This window comes from Hemitrygon akajei, chromosome 8 (genome assembly GCF_048418815.1).
Source record: "Hemitrygon akajei chromosome 8, sHemAka1.3, whole genome shotgun sequence".
NCBI lineage: Eukaryota > Metazoa > Chordata > Chondrichthyes > Myliobatiformes > Dasyatidae > Hemitrygon > Hemitrygon akajei.
This window is the reverse complement of record NC_133131.1, coordinates 26258347-26275132: the sequence shown is the minus strand read 5'-3', so window position 1 is coordinate 26275132 and position 16786 is coordinate 26258347. Positions and strand designations below refer to the sequence as shown.

The 16786-nt window shown below is 39.7% G+C and overlaps 1 protein-coding gene across 10 annotated transcripts in view; it reads left to right on the top strand.

Annotated features, from left to right (window-relative positions):
• The window catches only part of pitpnm3 (PITPNM family member 3), a 626734-nt gene that overhangs the window by 599543 nt on the left and 10405 nt on the right, over nt 1-16786 (top strand). For all 10 annotated transcript variants that reach the window (XM_073053476.1, XM_073053473.1, XM_073053474.1 and 7 more), the window contains 3 exons: nt 5737-5886; nt 8430-8613; nt 11065-11193. In XM_073053476.1, the coding sequence (XP_072909577.1) occupies nt 5737-5886; nt 8430-8613; nt 11065-11193 (463 nt within the window). The remainder of the gene's footprint in view (nt 1-5736; nt 5887-8429; nt 8614-11064; nt 11194-16786) is intronic.

Genomic DNA, 16786 nt, shown 5'->3' with positions numbered 1-16786 from the left:
TTACTGAGGTGCATGTCTGCTACCTTTGTCCCAATTACAGAAAGGCAGAATTTATGCATCACCTTTGTGCTTGCAGACTCACAGTATTTCCTGGTTATGTAATGCTTCATAGAAATATACTAAAAACGAGCAGGATTCTGCCTTTTGAGCCCAATTTACCACTTAATGCAGCTATGATTGATTATCTATCTCTGAACCATATTCCTGCTCTCCCCACATTCTATATATCATGCTTTTTGCATTATTAAATCTATCCATCTAATGAAAAAATATTCAGCTATTTGTCTTTTATAGCACTCTGGTAGTATATTACACTAGTTCACCACCCTCTGAGTGAAGACATTTCTCTTCTCAGGTTGTTCTTTAATCCGAGACTACGACCCCTAGCCTTAATCACCCCGTTCAGGGGAAACCTCCATGCAACAAGTCAAACCCTATCAAAATTTCTTAAGTTTCAGTTAAATTCTCTCTCATTCTTCTCAGTGTACTGAATACAAATCAAGCCAACTTGAGCTCTCTCCATACAAAAGTCCTGCCATCTCAGAATTCAATCTGAAAAACTGTCCGGTGCCCTTTCAATGCCAAGTATATCCTTTCTTAAACAAGGAGACTAAAACTGCACTCATTATTCAAATATACTCTAAACAATGCCAAATATAATTGAAGCAAGACATCCTTGCTGTTCAACTTAGGTCCTCTTCATATGAAGGCCAACATACTATTTGCCTATCTGCAACACCTGCAGTATATATTTACTTATTGTGGCTGATGTATCAGAACATGCAAATCTCATTGTACAGTACCTCATTCTAATCTGCTACCATATAAGTAGTATGCCACCTTTCAGAAATTCCTACCAAAGTGGTTCACTGCATAGATATCCATGTTCACTGCATCCACTAATTCAATCCAAGCTATCTTATGTCTTCTTCATTAATCATTGAGTATTCCAGTATTCTGTGTTTTAGCATTGATATGTGTTATGATTATCAGAAGCCCAAGGATTGATCCCCTTGGTATCTTGCTGTTTATTACATGCCCATTCCTAGACCAATTTAATCCTATTCTCTATTTTATGCCTTTTAGCAATTTTCATTTGTCAATATATGGCTCCTCAACATCATGTTCTTTAATTTTGCACATGGACCTTTTAATTGGTACTTTATCATAAACTTCCTTAAATTCCTGGTACATCTTATCTACAGGTTCTCCATTATCTATTTCCCCACTTCAATCCTCAAAAATCTCCTGTTGGCTAATAAAGTCTTCTCAGGCCTTCCAGCCGGTTACAGGTATGACATATCTAGGCATCATCCCTGAAGTAGAAATGTAAGTTTTAATCAATACCTGTACCTAACTGGAAGACCGAGAAGACTTTATTAATCATATACGCCGGGAACGCGTCAGATCCTTTTTCTCTTGTAGGCTATTAGTTCGATTTCTGCTTCAGGTGTCCATGATATCCAATAAATCCCATTTTTCTAACTCCCCTGTATGGTCACTGTTTATATTCACCTCCAACATTTTCCCTTAGACTTGACAGTCTACGTCTCTTGCTTTTTTTCTCTCCATCTCTTTCTCACAGCGCGGTAATGTAGCAGTCAGCACAACACCTACCAGTACAGGTGACATGGGTTCAATTGCCACCGCTGCCTGTAAGGAGTTTGTGTAATCTCCCTGTGACTATGTAGGTTTCCTCCGGGTGCTCTGGTTTCCTCCCACATCCCAAAGACCTACTGATCGGTCGATTAATTGGTCATTGTAAATTTAGGATTAAAAACCGGGAATTGCTGGGCAGCATGGCTCAAAGGGCATACTCCGCAGTGCAAGTCAATAAATAAATACATACATAAATAGACAAACAGAGAGATAAATAAATAACAAAACTTGTTAAATTATGGGGTTATATTTGCCACCTTCCTATTTTGCAGGAATTAATTCAATAATCTGTAGGTTTCTGGAAAATATGCATCAATTGATTCTTTGTTTCTCTGGTTAACTCTTTTAGTGCTCTGAGATATGAATTATTATTCCCCTGGGAATTCATCAACTTTCAATTTCATTAATTTCTCCAGCAGCATTTTTTTTTACAAATATTAATTTGTTTTAGTCTTTCAACTTTATTAAATTCTTCATTGCCTGCCTGCTCAGTAAGGTCTCTGGATGCTCTTCCATGAACACCAGACCAAAAATATTTGCTTAATTGTGCTCATAAATATGCCACCTTATTGCAGTCCTCACCCCTTTGCTATTCTCTTCTTCTTAAAACTCTTTATGAACATATCTCTTCGAGCAAACATTTATTCACTAGCCTTGATACCTCCTTATACCCTGTGTCATAATACTATCTGGAAAAACTCATGTGAAAAATCCTCACAAAATCTTGGAGGAACTCAGCAGGTCAGGCAGCATCTACAGAAAAGAGTAAACAGTTGACATTTCAGGCCGTGACCCTTCTTCAGGATCTCCAGATTTTTCTTGTGTTTGTGAAGAACCATGGGATGTTTTACTAAGTTAAATCAGATAAGTTAAATCTTGCTGACATTGCTGCTAGGATCTTCTGTTCTTTCATATCTCCAACAGTTACCTTTCTTTTAGCTCTTTTGAGTTGTTCCAGGTTCCAGACTTCCTTTTAGCAATTTTTAATTGTTTGCGTAGGAAATGTGCTCAATCAGCAGCCTGTTGCTGAAAGAGAGTAAATCACTTATCCTCCTCTTGCAGTGAAATTTGGAAAAGAAGGATAGAGAGATATTGTACATGGTATTCATTCAACTAAACAAAATTGGAATTTTCTGATTGATGTGTTGTTTTAGGATCAATTGATTGTAAACTTCTGCACGGACCTTTCAGTTCCTTCAGCCATGGGATTGAGATGTAGAATTCAGATTGTTTGACAAACTGTGGGATTTTTATCTGACACATTGGATCAATACTTAAGTCATTTCATTTTTCTTCTAAACTTTGGTGAGTTGTGAAATGGCTATACTTTTTCTATGTTGGATATCAGCTGCTGACTGTAAGCACTCGAGAACGCTGGGGCAATACGGCTGATTTGATTATCTCTCTGTGCCTGCTTTGTTAACTGTGAACTTTGGCTCTTTCTGCTACACTTGTCAATATTTGGAAGGAATCCTCACTCTTTGGATTTATAATGCCTTTATCCATTCTTTAAACACGGTACTGTAATATAAAGCTCAAAGTACATCCAAATTACATTTATTATCAAAGTATGTATAATAATACAACCTTGGGATTCATCTCCTAACAGGCAGCCACGAAACAAAGAAACCCCAAAAAACACTATATATAAAAAAGACCATTGATCACCCAATGTGCAGAGAGAAAAACACATCATGCCCATAAAAAAAATTACCCATAAGAAATAAAAAAGACTGTTGAACACCCAATGTGCAGAGAGAAAAGACGCAAGCAAAGAGCGTTCTGAACTGAAATCCACAAGAGGGTCCCATAGTTCAGCGTAGAGCTGAGTAAACCTTGTAGAGCAGCGATCAGAAAATACTGGAGATGCAGGAGATCTTAAAGAAGTCATTAAATGATTGGCTTCAGTTATGTCTCTGCTCTCTGTATGTTGCAGACTGCGTGTTTCAGGGTCACATGCATGTGTTTCACAAATAACACCTGATTTGTTCTGTTACACAACACGTGATGTTTTTCTCCTTTGCTCCAGCATAGTTGCTCAAATGAAATATACTCTTTTCAGCACCCCACGCTTAGCTCAGTACATCTCATGGGATGTTTGCAAACTCAAAGAAAGAACATTGTTCCATTTTATACAATTTGGGAGGTTGGAGGTCTGATATGAAAACAAATAATACGGGAAAAAGCAGGTCAGACAGAAGAATGAAACAGAATGTATTTAACCCTTCTTATATCTGACCTCCCAACCAGTGAGCAGTCTAGACATATCAAGTTTGCACCACAGAAATCCTGTGCCCATGTACACGGTGCTGTAATGAAAAACACTGAATTATAAGGTATATTTCTTAAAGAATGTTTGAGTTCTAAGTCTGAATTTCAATTGTATGTTAACTATTTTTTACAACTGTTATCATTCATAACTCTCCAAGTGATACTTTGGTCTCTGAAATTCAGTTGTATTTGTCTATATTCAGTTCTATTAAAATTGCAAAGCTTTATAGAATTGCTATGGATTACAAAAGTACTCAAGCAGCCTCAGTAGATCCATGTAGGCGGTTAAGAATATTGAACTAAAATGTACTGTATATATCCATGGTTACAAATCTTATTCCCCATCCTTGGTACCTTCCTTCAGCAGTGACAGGACCTAGTTTTAATCATCCATGCTTTCTGTGATGCAGTTTACAGTCTGTCTGAGTTATTGTTATATATTAATTACCTCTGCTGCACTTCCTTAAGTGGAATGACTCATTAGTGGCTTATTGTATTGGTTAGGTTTTTGTTAAATTAGTTAAGCTGAATCTTTGTTGTCGTCTCTTACTTTGAACAACAACGCCACCCCCGCCCCCATGCCATGCAAAGAAGCATCCAGTAAAGTAGTGCATTCCTTTGAATGAGCTGCAAAATAATATTTGGGGGGAATTTCATCCATTTACTATTCCATCTCTTCTACTATGATGAATTACAACCGTGTATAGATGTCATCTGGAGAGGGTACTTCATTAGGAGTTTGAAGAGATTTGGCAGGTCAACAAATACACTCAAAAACTTCCATAGATGTACCGTGGAGAGTATTCTGACAGGCTGCATGCATCACTGTCCGGTATTGGGGTGGGGGGGGGGGGGGTGCTATTGCACAGGAGCAAAAAAAGCTGCAGATGGTTGTAAATCTCGTCTTGGGTACTAGCCTACAAAGTACCCAGGACATCTTCAGGGAGCAGTGTCTCAGAAAGGCAGCGTCTATTATTAAGGACCTCCAGCACCCAGGGTGTACCCTTTTCTCACTGTTACCATCAGGTAGGAGGTACAGAAGCCTGAAGGCACACACTCAGTGATTCAGGAACAGCTTTTTCCCCTCTGCCATCCAATTCCTAAATGGACATTCAACCCGTGAACACTACCTCACTTTTTTTTAACATACAGTATTTCTGATTTTTGCACATTTTTAATCTATTCAATATATGTGTACTGTAATTGATTTACTTATTTATTTATTATTATTATTAATTTATTTTTCTCTTCTATATTATGTATTGCATTAAACTGCTGCTGCTAAGTTAACAACTTTCACGTCACATGCCAGTGATAATAAACCTGATTCTGATTCTGAGTGTTTATATATCAGGATTTATATCTAGCTAGATTTACACAACCAGCTCAAAGTAGAGATGAACACAAAAAAAAATAATTCTTATTTCGTATTGTTTGTGATTCTGGTCCACCATTAATTGAGCCTTCCTTAGGTAGCTAAATATGTGCTGTGAATGGAACCTTTTGGTTTTGTGACTCAATGCTTTTGCACGTTCTGCAAGGATTTTAGTTTATTTATAAATCATTGTTTTATTACATAAATGTCAAAGTATTTTGGCATTGCGGGTTAATAGTGGTGTGGTTGCAGTTCCTCTTTGGAAGACATTTTATGAGTGAAGGTTAACTGCACGGTGGTCATCTAATGGAATTACCCTAACGTGGCCCAACCAGCACCAGCTTAATCATTAGGTGTACTGAGATAAATTGTGAGGTTTGATTGTGCTCTGGAACATTAATGCCTGACTTACACTTTCTAACTTTATCTAGAGGAGACCAGACTTTTGCAGAAAGCTACCTGACTGTGTTGCCGAAAGGGATGGAGTGTGTGGTCTTCAGCATCGATGGCTCCTTTGCTGCAAGTGTTTCCATCATGGGCAGTGACCCAAAGGTTCGGGCTGGAGCAGTGGACGTGGTCAGGTATTTTTTCACCTCCTTTGCACGTGGAACTTACCAAATCAAAGCGATTACATAAAATATTGTATCACGTAAAACTTTCTTCCTACTAGCCGTAATTCCTGCCAAGGTGATCTTTCATTGCCTTTTGCTTGTGTACGTATTTGACAATTCTCATTCATCTTTCATTATTGTGAGCAACTTTGGGCCCCTTACTTAAGAAAGGACGTGCTGACATTGGGGAGGGTTCAAGGGAGGCTCATGAAAATGATTCTGGAATGAAAAGGCTTATCAGATGAGGACTGTTTGATGCTTCTGGACCTCTACTCACTGAAATTCAGAAGAATGAGGGATGACCTCACTGAAAGCTATCAAATGTTGAAAGGGCTTGATAGAATGGATGTGGAGAAGTTATTCCCTATCGTGGGAGAGTCTAAGACCAGAGGACACAGCTCAAAACAGAAGGACCTCCTTTTAGAACAGAGATGAGGAGGAATTTCTTTAGCTGAGAGTAGGGAATCTGGAATTCGTTGCCACAAGAAGCTGTGGAGGCCAAGTCAATGGGTATCTTTAAGGCAGAGATTGATAGATTCTTGATTGGTCAGTGCATGAAAGGATATGGGGAGAAGGCAGAAGACTGGAGCTGAGGATAAATGAATCGGCCATGATGAAATGGTGGAGTAGAGTTGATGGGCCAAATGGCCTAATTCTGCTCCTATATCTTATGGCCTTATGGTCTTATTAAACAACTATCATATTTGAGGAACAGACTCTGTCACATGGTAATCCAGTGGATAAGTCACTGGAGGGCCACTGAAATTGTTAACATAAACTTACATCTATTCAGAAAGTACATATTCTACAATGCATTACATAAATTATTAATCAAGTGAATATGTTGACTTGATTATTTTGATGGTGAATTATACACTTAGAATTAATGGTTTACTGTATGTTCTAATGCAGAAATAAGAAATGAAATAAATTTAAGTGCCAAAAACTATTATTTATATCTTTGGTTCACAAATTCTGTTCTTCATATTGAGAATGCAGGTTCTGTTTAATTAGGATTAAATTAATGATTTTAAATCCAGAAGTTCCTTAGTCATCAGAACTATGAGAGTGGCTTCACTACGGAGTGGCCTCTTTGTGTTAGCTAAGGAAGAATAATCAATACTGGCATTGCAGTAACAAACATGACAGAGTGAACACTGATCCAGAATGTGTTATTGTTTATCACCTTTTCCTTTTTGTTTAATCTCGCTTTAGTTGTCATGTACAGATTTTAGATCTTTAGATGTTGTTCCCTGGATTGTATAATTAACAGTTGGTTTGTTATCAGAAATCTAAACTTAAAAAAGAAATTCTTCAAAGACAGAACCTGCTGTGATTCAGATCAGAGATGCCTTGCTAAGACTTTTCATGAGGTTTCATATAAAACATAGAACATTACAGCATAGAACTGGTCCTTTGGCCCATGATATCGTGCCGACCTTTAAACCTACTCCACGATCTATCTACCCTTCCCTCCCACGAAGGCCTCCATTTTTCTTTCTACCACCATCCCTCTCAGTGTGTTCCACAACTGTGGTGAACTACATATACCTGTCTGGACACGCTCCCCCTGCTGACTGCTCCTGTGGCCCCTCCCACTGACCGTGGCTCCTCCCACAGACCCCGGTATAAAGGCGATTGAGGCCTGAGCCCTGCCCTCAGTCTCCAGGATGTAGTATGGTGGTCAATTGCTGCTTGTTCTTTCTTCCAGCCAATAAAAGCCTTTATCTCGCCTCACGTCTCGGAGAGTTATTGATGGTGCATCAACAACTTACCACTCTGTGTTAAAAAAAAATCCCTCTGACATCCTCCCTAGACTCTCCTCCAATCAGCTTAAAATTACGCCCTCTCATATTAGCCATTGCAACCTGGAAAGAAGGTTTTGGCTGTCCGGTCTTTCTTTACCTCATATCGTCTTACACACTTATATAAAAATCACCTCTCATTTTCCTTCACTCCAAAGAGAAAGCCCTTGCTTGCTCAAACTTCCCTCATTATACACACACTTTACTCCTGGTAAATCTCTTTTGGCCCCTCTCTAAAGCTTCCAGAACCTTCCCATAACGAGACAACCAGATCTGAACACAGTACTACAAGTGTGGCCTAACCAGATTTTAGAGAGCTGCAACATAACCTTGTAGCTCTTGAACTCAATCCCCTGACTGATTTTAAACCCTAAATAATCCTAAAGTTATTGACGGGGTACCTTCACTAGGGTGTTAAAGCCTTAAGATTGTTCACATTAATGAATGCAATATGAGGGATGTTTAACCTGATGCCTGAAGTCAAACTGAGGTTGAAGACATGGTTGCTAATGGAGAATCTGTTGAAGTTTCTTGTCATTGGAGTGTACTTCTATTATACTCGATACAGAGTTCTCATCCATATGGCACTGCTTAAGACAAGGAATGAGAACCAAATTAATTTCATTCACTGATAATTGCTACATTGTTCTGCTGTAATTTTCTCGGTGCTGATTTGGTGCATTTACGGACTCTTCCTTCTTGTTCAAGACACTGGCAGGACCTGGGCTATCTCATCATTTACATCACTGGACGGCCAGACATGCAGAAGCAGCGAGTGGTGTCCTGGCTGGGCCAACATAATTTCCCCCAGGGTATGATTACCTTTTCTGAAGGTCTGGTCCACGATCCCTTGCGACAAAAAACCATCTTCTTACGCAACCTGGTGCAAGAGGTAAGCTTCTATAAGGTGCTGAGTACTTAAGGAAGTTTGATGTCAAACTACAAAAGATGCTCGAATTGTAATTCAGCTCAGATATGCTTATGTTTACAGCTTATGTACAGATTTTATTCAATCAAAACTATTTGAACTACCTAAGATAGTTTGGGCGAGGAAAAGTGTTCCAATTCAAAGCTGAGGTCTTGCGGGGAGTAGGTTCGTCCTCAGCTCATTGGGCTCTGAGTAATTTGACCCAATTTGTGACTAAGTTATACATAGAAAAGCCACAAGAAAGAGGAAGAAAGAAGTCACAGTAATGGAGGAGGGTCTGGTTTTCCAAGTTTGGAGTCAGGTTTACATAAAGAAATTCCTGATAATACTCAGGTAGGGTCCAAAAAAGTGAAGAGTTTAATCATTAATTACTTTGTCAGATTGTATGCAGCGGTTGCTTTAGTAAAGTGCTATTATTGTGATTTGCCTGTTATTGAATGTAAAAAGAGTATAGTTTTTAATCTGGAATGAAAGCCTATCATCTGAAACAGCACAGAATCAAAATAGTCTCTCCAGTGTTATGTATGAACCTTAGCATATCTGTTGTAGGGATTGAAGTATTTTTCTTAGTGTGGAAAGGTGAAAAGGACTATAGTTCTGGTAAATATCCTGTTATACAAAGTTATTGATTGGTGCTGTCTGTTTCTCTGCAGTTTAGCCACAATTATGAAAAGCACATGGGGATCAGAAACCTTAGTTTTTTAAAAAAAAATCTTGCACTGAACATCTGTGATTACTATGATTGCACATGCACATTTAGACAGAGATGTAATGTAAAGATTTTTTACTCAATGTGAAGGATTTAAGAAATAAAGTCAATTCAATTCAATTCAATTCTTTCTTGAGAAATATGTAGTGCAAAGTAACACTCTAATATCTATCGCCATATAAAGGCTTCAGGCACAAATAATTAAATTTTGTTAATATTCCTGAAAATACAATTACTTTATTATAATGAGTACACTCAAGATAACCTGGAGAGGGATGGGCTCCCCCAGGTTTCAGATGCCCAAGACACACTGTACAATAGATAGATAGATAGATAGATACTTTATTCATCCCCATGGGGAAATTCAACTTTTTTTTTCCAATGTCCCATACACTTGTTGTAGCAAAACTAATTACATACAATACTTAACTCAGTAAAAAATATGATATGCATCTAAATCACTATTTCAAAAAGCATTAATAATAGCTTTTAAAAAGTTCTTAAGTCCTGGCGGTTGAATTGTAAAGCCTAATGGCATTGGGGAGTATTGATCTCTTCATCCTGTCTGAGGAGCATTGCATCGATAGTAACCTGTCGCTGAAACTGCTTCTCTGTCTCTGGATGGTGCTATGTAGAGGATGTTCAGAGTTTTCCATAATTGACCGTAGCCTACTCAGCGCCCTTCGCTCTGCTACCGATGTTAAACTCTCCAGTACTTTGCCCACGACAGAGCCCGCCTTCCTTACCAGCTTATTAAGACGTGAGGCGTCCCTCTTCTTAATTCTTCCTCCCCAACACACCACCACAAAGAAGAGGGCGCTCTCCACAACTGACCTATAGAACATCTTCAGCATCTCACTACAGACGTTGAATGACGCCAACCTTCTAAGGAAGTACAGTCGACTCTGTGCCTTCCTGCACAAGGCATCTGTGTTGGCAGTCCAGTCTAGCTTCTCGTCTAACTGTACTCCCAGATACTTGTAGGTGATGAGCAATCACCAAAAAGATCGGTGCAAAAAGCTTGTCATGACAGTGCCCCGACGACTCCACTAGGAGTTAAGGGCACACACACACTCAAGATGCTATGCGCATAGGGCATAGGCATCAATGTAATTGCAAACCAATATACATGTGAACTCAATGCATATGCGTGATGCTTTTATATCCTTTCTGAAACCTGGCCTGCTATGCAGCTTCTGCCTGCCTACATTAAGTATGTCCAGGCATGCCTGGACAAGACAGAAAGAAGACTTTTCAACTTACATTGTGTGCAACATTTTAATTGATTTGAATCATGAATTGCAACAACAAATACAGGCGATTTTTTTTAAAAAGTGCATGATAGGGAAATTTCATGGTGATTTTCATAATCAGCAACCCAAAGTCCATAAGCTACACCCAGAAGTATTCAGGAAGCAAAATCCTTGTTGTCCAGTGTTATCAGAAACAGGGTAAGTCTGAATAAGTGCAGCATCTCCTGACTTTACCATAAAAATTGCATTGGTTTTCAAGCTCAGCTTAAATTAAGTGCTCATAGCGAAGCTTAAGATATCATGCTTCACATAGGAAATTATTTCTTATAAAGTCTTAATAAGAATGAGTCTTAAAGTTGCAGATTGATCTAATTTTGCCAAGTTTATATTTGTTGCTAGTTCTGTGATTGTGTTTTGATAGACTAAAGCTTTACTAATTTAATTTCACCACAGTCCCACATCAAAATTGCTGCGGCCTATGGATCAATGAAGGATATTTCAGTTTACAACGTGCTGGGTCTGTCCCCCTCTCAAATCTACATTGTGGGACGTCCCTCAAAGAAATACCAGAATCAATGTCAGGTAATGTGCTTCTTTAGAACATGATAAAGTATACCATTGCATTGAGAAGTTAAGAAAATTGTTGCTTTAAAATAAGTTTTAAAATCTCAAATGCACCACAGAAATACACTTAACTATTTAACTATCTGATTAGTTATCATCAACATTCTTAATCCTATTATCTTACATTTGATAATCCCATTTTCTTTCTCTGATTATTCCATTTATGTTTTCCACTTTACTGAGCCTGTTGTCTTTATTCATTTGCATGAGATGCCCAGAAGCTTCAGTGATCGTTACAAATCTGCTGCAGAGTTTAGAAAAACCGTCAGAATGTGGGAAGTGGAAGTTCTTTTAACTTACTTCAGGTTTTGAAAGGTATTCACTGGGGCATTGATGACGAGGTGGATATTGGAGAACAGGCTGGGTGAAAACCAGTGCAGCTGTAGAAAGCAACTGAAGGAATCTATCGCTGTGGCCCCTGATGGCATGTGACACTGCACTTTATCCACTGTATCTTACTTAAACAATGCTTATCTGTTCTCTCTTTAACTGGCACAGTATCCCTGTTGGCTCGTTTGTGGAAGGACCCAGCTTCAGCATTACTGTGAGACTGTGTATGCCTTTGTGCATGTTATGTGCCCGTGTGTACACAATTGTGTGTGTCTCTGTATATTTTTATGTGTGCAGATTAATATACACAAACATTTGTGGGTGAGTGCAAATGTGTGCATGTGACTTTGTGAGTGTGTTTGTGTTTGTCTGGGCAATACAGAATCCAAGAAACCAAAATTCCTTAGATGAGGCCTATAATTCAATGGGAGTTAAGATTAATCTACTTATTTTATGAACTTTGTAGTCCACTTTATGCTGGATAATATCAAGACTTTGTCTCGATATACAGCAGAGGAACAATATACATTAAACCTTGATTTTTATCGACAAGTCAAGTTGTTGTGGTGGCCACAATATTTCCGGGTGTGCTGAGGTAAGCTGGACAGTAACCCGGTACACAGGGTTTCTGGGAATGATCCCAAGAATGACAGGGTTAATGTATGAAGAGTGTTTGTTGGCTTTTGGCCAGCTGGTTTAGAAGAATGATGTTGGATCTCATTGAAACCTATTGAATATTGAAAAGCCTAGATAGAGTGGGCATGGAGAGGATGTTTCCTATAGTGGTGGAGTCTAGGACCAGAGGGCACAACCTCAAAATACAAGGGTATCCCTTTAGAACAGAAATGAGTATGAATTTCTTTAGCCAGAGGGTTGTGAATCTGTGGAATTCATTACCATAGATGGATGGGAAGAAGGCAGGAGAATGGGATTGGGAGGGATAATGAATCAGCCACGATGGAATGGTGGAGCAGAGTCTAAAGGCTGAATAACCTAATTCTGCTCTTCTATCTTATTGTCTTATGGTTCTCGGATGCCTGGTTTGACTTGGTGCCGGAGGAGTTTCTGGAATCCTCTGCCAGGTTAAAGCTACCTCCATTTCCACATCTTCTTCTCTCGGCCTTTCCATATCCATCTGTCATACCAACCTACCCATCTGCCCACTAACTGCTAGTGCTCCTAATGAAATGTCCTGTGACGTACGTTAAAGCTGGAAAAAGGAAGCTATTTGTTAACTGGTTGGTGGTAACTGAGATTCCAGTGTAGGTTTCAATGGCAATTCCAGAGTGTGTCACCCACTTAGATTACAGATGGACCAAAGTTAGTTGACTTTACCAGAAAAGGGGTAAGGGTGTAGCTGTCAACGTTCCTGGGATATAAACAAATGGGGGGTTGGACATTTGCTGGAAGTGTGGTCTAGTTATTTACCTGGGACAGTGGCAGGACATTAGCTGGGCTAGGCACTGGATTTTTACCCTGCTGGGACCAGATACTTACTAGGGGTGGGATCCTAGCATTTCTTACAGTGATGTAGCAGCTTACCAAGGATGGGGAATAATGTTTACTCCTAAAGACAAGATATTTTGCAGATACTGGAAATCTTGAGCAATATATATATATAAAACATTCATAGGCACAACAATGGAAAGGAATAATCAATCCACATTTTGGGCTGAAACCCTTCATCAGGAATAATGTTTATTCCTTTCAGGTCAGATGTTTATTGTGATGAGGACGGAGAATTCTCATGAGTTGGGGCTGGAAATGTCCTGGACTGGCTATTAGACATTTAGCCAGAATAGTGACTAGATGTTGACTCTAGCAGGGCTGGCTGTTTTTGCCAGGGCAGTCGTGGAAGCATATAACAAGGTGGGGGTGGGATTTTCCCAGCTATTGACCAAAATATTTCAGGCAGGTAACTAGATATTTTGGGGCTGGGATTTGTAATAGAAAAGCTCTCTGTTTTAAAACAAATGTATGTACTGTATTTCTCTGCCCTATCCTAGTCCAGTAGGAGATTAGCTTGAACAGGAAAGGAGGGTTAGCAGCGATCTATTTTCTTCTGACCGCGGCAGGTGGGCTAGGTACAGAGAAGGTGTTGTGGCAGGCAATCCCTTATAGTCAAGGAATTTGCCCTCTTCTTGAAGCCTTCCTCATTGAGATGTTGGATTTCTCAGTCTTTCAAGTAGGTTGAAGCACAGGTTGATTGTACATCTCTTGTCCCAGAAGTCAGTGTGAAGATTCCTGAAGTTATATTGATTTCCTGTATTAAGCCACTCATTGTTCCCAAACTGCTTCTTAAGCAAATTGCCCAATAGATGTGTGTTTGGTGGCGAATGAGAAGCTGTTTGTCAGGTCAGGAGCCCCCTCTAGTGCTGGATCACTGGTACTGCACCACCTTAACCGTTCAGACCAATGCATATCAATGTAAGAATCACAGAAATGGGAGTGGCTGTGGTACTCTTTGTCCCTCGGATTATTCTACCATTTAGTAAACTCTTGGCTAACTTTTTGCCTCAGTCCCACTCTTCTGCATGAACTCCATATTCCTTCTGCCAAAGTGCATGATCGTACACTTCCCTCCATTGTATGCCATCTGCCACTTCTTTGCCCGTTCCCTAAAGTGTCAAAGTCCTTGAGCAGGCACCCTGCCTCCTCAACGCTACCTGCCCCTCCACAAGTCTTCATACCATCCCCAAACCTGGTCACAATTCCATCAATTCCTTCATCCAGATCATTGATGTACAACATGAAAGGAAGCAGTCCCAACACCCAGCTCTGTGGCAGAACCCAAAAACAAGCAGAAAAGGCCCCCTTTATTCCCACTCTTTGCCTCCTACCAAGTCAGCCAATCTTCTATCCATGCCGGTATCTTCCCTGTAATACCATGGGCTTTTAGCTCGTTAAGCAGCCTCTTGCTTGGCACCTTATCAAAGGCCATTCTGAAAATCCAAATAAACGACATCCACTCACTCTCCTTTGTCTATCCTGCCTGTTATTTCCTCAAAAAAATGTCGACGGATTTATCAGGGAAGATTCCCCCTTTAGGAAACCATGCTGATTTAGGCCTATGTTACTCTAAGTAACCCAAAACCTCATCCATAATAAGAAACTCCAATATCTTTCCAACCACTGAAGACAGATTAACTGTCCTATAATTTCCCTTAATCTGCCTCCCTCCCTTCTTAAAGAGTGGAGTGACATTTGCAATTTTCCGGTGCCCAGGAACCATTCCAAAATTTAGTGATTCATGTAAAATCATTACTAATGCCTCCAACAATCTCTTCAGCTACTTTTTTCAGAACTCTAGAGTGTAGTCCATCTGGTACAGATGACTCAACTACCTTTAGAATTTTCAGCTTCCCAACCACCTTTTCTTCAGTAATAGTAATGACACTCACGTCTGTCCCCTGATACTCCACATTTCTGGCAATCTGTCAATATTTTCCCCAGTGAAGACTGACACCAAATACTTATTAATTTCCTCAGTGTCATTTGTTTGTCCCCTATTACTACCTCTCCAGCATCATTTTACATCAGTCCGATATCCACTCTCATCTCGCTTTTACTCCTTATACTGTATATCTGAAAAAAATCTTATCGTATTCTCTTTTATATTATTGGCTACCTTGCCTGCAGATTTCATCTTTTTTCTCTGTGGCATTTTTTTGTTACCTTCTGTTGGTTTTTAAAAGCTTCCCAGTTCTCTACCTTACTACTATTTTTTGCTATATTATATGCCCTCCCTTTTGCTTTTATGCTATCTTTGACTTCCCATGTCAGCCACAGTTACCTCATCCTCCCATTAGAGTACTTCTTCATCTTTGGGATCTATTTTTCCTGCACCTTCTGAATTTCCACAGAAGCACCAGAAATGCTGTTCTGCCATCATCCCTGCTAGTGTTCCCATACCCCCTCTCCAGCCTCTGAAATTCCCTTAACTCTACTGTAATAGCGATACATCTAGTTTTATCTTCTCTTTCTCAAACTGCAGAGCAAATTCTATCATATTATATCACTGCTTCCTAAGGGTTCTTTTATCTTAAGCTTCGTAATCAAGTCTTTTTCATTATATAACACCCAATCCAGAATTGCCATTCCGTTAATGGACTCAACCACAAGCTGCTCTTAAAAAGCCAAGTCATAGGCATTCTACAAATTCTGCCTCTTGGGATCCAGCACTAATCAGATTTTCCAATCTGCCTGAATATTGAAATTTCCCATGATTATTGCAATATTGCCCTTTTTACATGCCTTTTCTATCTCCCATTGTAATTTGTAGCCTATTCCTGGCTTTTGTTCAGAGACCCATATATAACTCCCGTCAGGGACTTTTTACACTTGGAGTTACTTAACTCTACTCATAGAGAGTCTACATCTTCCAATCCTATGTCACCCCTAAGGATTTTATTTAATTTTTTTACCAATAGAGCTACCCCAGCCCTCTGCCTACCTGTCTGCCCCTCCAGTGCAATGTGTTTTCTCGGACTTTAAGGAGAAACAATGGCTTAGCAATAGTCTGGTACCCATTTGGTTTGTTAATGGGGGTGGAGTGGGGGCAATAAAGGGGGACAATGCAAATGGCCAAACCAGTGCCAAATATGGTAATTCAATACCAAGGTATTGTGTGGTCCTGAACAAGTCCCTCACTCCTTTCCACACTCTGCCAACTACATTTAGTCTAGGTTGTTTGGATTAGAGGAGAGAGCAGGTGAGTGGCGTGAGAGGGCCAAGTGGGAAGAGATCTGGCTGTTTGATATAAAGGTAGCAGCTGGGGATTGGTGGTAGTTGTGGGGGTGGTGATGGCATAGGGTTTATGGTTAGGCTAAGGATCTATAGAAGGGCTGAAGCTGCACAGTGGGTCTGGTGCATGGCGAACCCAGAAGGAAATAGCAGACCTGGTGCAATTGCATTTACTTTCATCTTTCCCTTCATAAAATAATTATCTTTGAATAGGGAGAAAATATGGCACCAAGTAACTGGTTTTCAAGGCTTGTACCTTGTGCTTGGGAACCAAAGAACAATGCGATAGAATATTAATATAGAATATTCAAGAGGATGAGAAGATAGAGCAAGAGTAGTGCTAAGGCTTTACAAGACATTGGTCAGACCGCACTTGGAGTATTGTGAGCAGCTTTGGTCCCTTATCTAAAAATTATATGCTGTCATTGGAGCGGGTCCAAAGGAGGTCCAGGAGTATTCTCCCAGGAATGAAAGGGTA